This window comes from Aplysia californica, unplaced genomic scaffold, assembly GCF_000002075.1.
Source record: "Aplysia californica isolate F4 #8 unplaced genomic scaffold, AplCal3.0 scaffold00605, whole genome shotgun sequence".
Taxonomy (NCBI): Eukaryota; Metazoa; Mollusca; class Gastropoda; order Aplysiida; family Aplysiidae; genus Aplysia; species Aplysia californica.
Genome location: NW_004797875.1, coordinates 460,467 through 465,849, shown reverse-complemented (window position 1 = coordinate 465,849; position 5,383 = coordinate 460,467). Strand labels below are relative to the sequence as shown.

Below are 5,383 nucleotides of genomic sequence, written 5' to 3'. Positions count from 1 at the left end.
CCCCACCTCCCCTCAGGGTCAATTCTAGTAGAGATTGGTTTTCAGCACCCTCCAACGCTGACTGCATTTCCTGGTCACAGCAATTTTATGAAAACTGCTATGCATTGGTCCAAAAAGAAAGAGAACTAGAATAGCCCGTCATTCTCAAAGAGAAAAAGACGCACAATCACAATGTATGGTACTCGCATTTATGCTAGAGTAGAAGAACACACGTGTCCGAATATGACGAGAGCAAGCGGACAAGTGTTCCAATAGACGCAGCCTCTATTTATAGTGTGCACTGAAGCCGCCAGAAACAAACCAAACAAACCCTCCAATAGACACTGCCTATAGGATCATGAAAAGGGGGGAAGGACTTCCGTAAGGAGCGACCACCCAAACAGACAAAAATAAAAACAGACCAAACCATAACCCTTCCCCAAACCCTAACCCTCTATTCTACTCTGTCTCATAGTGTTCACTCGTTATGAAAGTCCTCCTAAGAGGGGTTTAGATCTAGATCTACTATGATTTCATATGATCACAAGGTGCAAAATGGTTTGACTTACCTTCATCATTTGCCTTTGCCTCCCACTGCTTCACATCAGTGCAATCTGCTAACGACTGCTGAAGTACTTGGTCCAAGAATTTAGCCTGGATAGGTGAACTCTTCTTCAACAAAGAATACAAGGCAACTGTTTGTTCACACTCACTCCAGTCTTTGAACCAACTGATCACAAGAGCCACTTGCTCTCGATAGTTGTTTGACTTCATCTTCACTCAGTCAGTCCCGTGTGAAAAGCGCCACACACTGAAAAGGCAATAAAAAGCCTAGATCTATATTTATAGTAACATAGATTTCAGAACAACGGGGCCTAGATTACAGATCTAGATCTACCTAGCCTGTACATTCAGACATCTAGATCTATCTAGGCTCCCATGGTATGGCCCATGGCCAACAAAGTCAAAAAGTTAAAACTTAAAGATAAAAATGTAAAATTTTAATATATTCAGTTGTCTAGATTCTACACAGTCCAGACATCAATGACAAATATGCCTAGATCTAGATAATCTACAGTCGAACCTGTGTAAGACGGAATAGCAAGGGAGTCTGATAAAAATTCCGTCTTAGACAGAGGAATTTAGGGGGAGATGGAAGGGGGGGGGGATTAAAAGGCCCAGCCGTTGGAATCAAGGATCGCTTGGGCTTGTCCGATCGGCAAGCAGTGGTCAAAACTTCACACCTCTCAATTGCGATCCTGCCTGACAATGACATGTGTCAGTCTCACTTTTATCCAAGGCTGCGGCTATTCGGACGAGTCCAAACAGCCGCAAGAGGCTATCGGACTCTGGAGTCTGAATAGCCTTCCGTGGCTATTCGGACTCAAACTTCAACGTGCGTGCGCAATCAATAGGTGTACCGGGTGTGAAGCAGACAAGCGATTCGACCTTGGCCGTCCTCGGTTTCTACGATCTGGCCAAGGAACTTACAACAGTGCGAACTGTGGTCTTTTCTTTACAAAGGACAGATTCTAATAGTAGGGCCTGGCCGGGCAGTGGGCAGCGGTATGGGAGGGAATATAGATCTCTATGCTAAAAAAAGGGATGAAGGTGGTGGGGCGGGCCTGGGGAAGTAAGATGGAGAGAGAAAAAGTAAGAGAAAGAGAGAGAGAGAGAGAAAGGAGAGAGAGAGAGAAAGGGGAGGGGGAGGGTTATGGAGTGATTTTGAATTTTATGTTTTGATCCCTTTGTAGTCGTGAAACACAGTTTAAAGTCCAAATAGCAAAGGGAGACTAGATTTTATTCGGACTCGAGTATAGACCTCGCTTACGGTCGGTGATTGCGCATGGGCACAGGCACTTCAGTCCGAATAGCCTCCAGCGGCTGTTCGGACTCGAGTCCGAATAGCCACTTCGTTTATCCAATTACCACCAGTGCATGCTTGCCTTTCATAGGACCACTGTTTAACTAGTTAAAAACAAAAACGTTTGAACATCTTCCTTTCCTTCCACCCTTAGCCCCACCCATCAGTGTAACAAGCACAGTCAACCAATGCTAATGCCACCCCTCAATGCCATCATTTAACAACGATTCGAGGAACTCTTTTCTCGGCTGGCCGTACGATCGGGGCCGCGGGCATTGGTCAATCTAATTTCACTCCCCTGGCTTCTGGCTAACCACGAAAGTTTCCATAGTGGCTCGCTGCTCAAGCACTCTCACAGGCAGTCGCGAGATTTCACACCCACACTACCCTGATACGATAGGGTAACATCTACCCCTAAATTGCACCTCTACTCCCCTTCCTCGCCCAGCAGCATGGCCATGGTGTTAAAAAAGTTTAGAGCCGGCGGAACCAAACTCACGAGTTTTGTTTTAAATCAGGGCTGAGCAGGCAAAGCATTTTCCGTCTTAGGTAAAACCCTTGGAAGGGAGTGGATCTTTTTTTCCGTTTCCGTGTAAGGTTTCCATTTTGCAAGTGGCTATTCTCCAGCAGCATGCCAGTCAATAGATCGATGGCTGTTCTCCAGCGTCACATAGATCTAGACTCTATGGTCATACATGTTGCTTCTCATCCTCAGTTTTCCATCTGCCCTTTCGACATGTTATGACCTTGCACAAACACTCCAGGGTCGGCATTTCTTCAGAATGCGATTCACCATAGGTGGACACTCAGCCATACAGTACTCAATGAAAGCTCCAGTGACGGAAGGAGGAGGAATTTCTGGTCTGAGGTGACAGCACCAGAAGCGCGGCGCGCCAAGGTAACCATCAGTCACAACCAGAACTACAGAAAGGCGCATCTGGTACTGATCTAGATCTAGATCTAGATCTAGAAATCTAAGGGGGAGCGGGGAGATTCCGTTAATACAGGTTTCTTTTTATATACAGGTTTCCGTTGAGCCGTTAAGGCAGGTTCGACTGTAGATCCCAATCTAGATCTAGATTTTTATAGATCTAGATTTCTAGATCTAGAACTAGATGATCTAGATCTAGATCTAGATAGACCTAGAATCTAGTCGGGAAGATTGGAGAATACCGGACCACTCGTACATTATTGCGCAAGAAAGTGGGGTTGGTGGGGCAGGTGGTCTCCCCCCTGACAAAATTTTAATGAATAGATCTACAAGTCCGAGATTCTCCACTGAGAGATATATTTTAAAAACGGGAAAATTATGAATTCCTCGGCTAAGTCAGTCCGCTGGTCCGGAATTCTTCAATATTACCGACCTAGATCTAGTCTATGACAGAGCCATCACACAAAACACACTACACAGAGTCAACAGATAGCCTAGATATGTCTAATTGAATTATCGGTGCTTTTTCTGTAGTTCCCACCCCCTTTATTTGAGCCTAGACTAGATCTAGATCTAGATCTAGATCTATATCAAGATCTAGATCTAGATCTATATTCTAGATCTATGTTTAATGCGCGGCGAGCTAAGATCATCAAACGTAACAACTGCAAAACAAACCTAACAACTGCAAAACATCAAATTATTTATGGTAAAATCAGGGGGGGCATGCGCCCCTGAAACCCCCCCACCTTATTCCTATGAAAGTGGGGCTATTCTCACCCGCCCGGAAGTTCTCGCAAGATCTACTCCTCCCCTCTTCTCTCTCTCTCTGTCTCTTTCTGAATACTGTCTATCGGTGTGGACGATCAAATTGACCAAAACAAAGTTAAAAAATGATGTTAAAACACAAAAGTAAATTAATTTGGTTGTCTACACAGATGCTACGGCTGTTTAACTTTTCGAATCGAGCCGAACTACGCGGGTCGCCATTTTGTTTTGTTCTCTCTCTTTCTCTCTCTCACTCTCTCTCTCCACTGCCCACAGACAAAATTGTACGCTTTTAGTAGGCTACAAGTACAGTTGTAATGGAACGTTTGTTCACAGCACAGAATTCTACAATTTTTGTGTTATCACAGTGTAGAATTCTGTGGTTTAGGGTGAACGCAAAATTTGTTGGCCTATATCTAGATCTAGATCTAGGCTATAACGGTGAACGTGCACCGGGTGAGAATAGCCAAAAGACTCGCCTGCACTATTCTCACCCCGGGTGAGAATAGAGGTGGCCTATTCCTATTAAGTCACCCCCTGAAACCCCCCTACTTTTGGGTCCAAAACTCGCGAATAACAATTGCGGGGTGGGAACTACCGAAAAAGCGCTGAATTATCTTCCCAGTTTCTCAGATTAACTGGGTCTTGCGAACGCATTGCAAAGACAGTAGACCCAAGCCTAGTGTGTTTACAACTGAAACTGGGCCTGTTGTCTGTAGAAGTTGTCCTCTTTCAGCATTAATCTCAGATCTAATCTAGATCTAGATCTAGATATCTAGATTAGATCTGAGATCCCAATCTAGAGATATAGATCTAGATATAATCTAGATTAGATCTAGATCTAGATCTAGATCTAGACTCTAGATGTAGATCTAGATTTCTAGTCTAGAATCATAACTAATGACAACAAACGTTTTGGTGTGCAGGTGCAGGAATAGAAGGCTAGATCTAGATTCTAGATTCATGGTGGCTAACAAGTCAAAGTTAGAGATATCTACACACATAGATCTAGATCTAGATCTAGAATCTATCTAGATTCTACCTCGTCCGATGTTCTGACGACGAACATCAGGGGGCCAACATCAGCTCTACTGTGCACCTAAAAACAGTGCAGATCTATTAGGTTAGGCCTTGGCTTGGCCTACAACAATCTACTATACGACTGGCTCGGTATAGATCTACCCCTCTCTAGGCTAGCCTACTCTTCTGCTTGTCCGTAGATCTACAACAGTTCTAAACAAGTCTACAGACTTCAGCTCCAGAACCAACATTGACAATCAAATACTTACTCAGTAACCTCTGTTTGGGGTAACCCCAAGCAAAAAACAATGAAACTGGAACACTTGTGTGAAAAGAAAATCCAAGGATACGTACACCGACGAAGCACTACGATGTCCTGTTCTCCCTGGGCCTATTTCATCCACCACATGTTATTCTGCTACTGAGAGGTCTATGCTAATGAAATGACGTCGTCTTCATGGCGGACAGAGCAGCGCACTGGCGCACAGAGGAGCGACATGAGGTCACGGCCCTGTGTATGGTAACCCAGTTTGCACATTAAGATATTTATTATCTCTACTCGGTTGGTTGAGTGCAGATGTATGAGAATAACATTGTGAATCATGCGACAAGTTATGTTAGAACATTTTCTCATTTTTACTGCTAAATAGGGATTTAGGCTAAGGCTTTTTTCTTCTTAAAAAAAAAGTTACTACTGTGTGTGTGTGTTTGTATGTGTAGATCTAGGCATATATGTGTGTGTGTGTGCACGTGTATGTGTATGCATGACTTGTATGTTTGTGTGGGTGTATGAGTGTGTGCGAACGCGCATGTGTGTGTGT

General features: G+C 44.1%; 1 protein-coding gene across 1 annotated transcript in view; it reads right to left on the bottom strand.

Annotated features, from left to right (window-relative positions):
• Positions 1-5,026, bottom strand: part of LOC101848917 (protein Smaug homolog 1) — a gene marked incomplete at its 3' end in the record, with an annotated part of 15,192 nt that extends 10,166 nt beyond the window's left edge. Inside the window, 2 exon segments of the mRNA XM_005107462.3 lie at positions 549-790; positions 4,832-5,026. Of these exon segments, the coding sequence (XP_005107519.2) occupies positions 549-753 (205 nt within the window).
• Between the last annotated feature and the right edge of the window lie 357 nt (positions 5,027-5,383).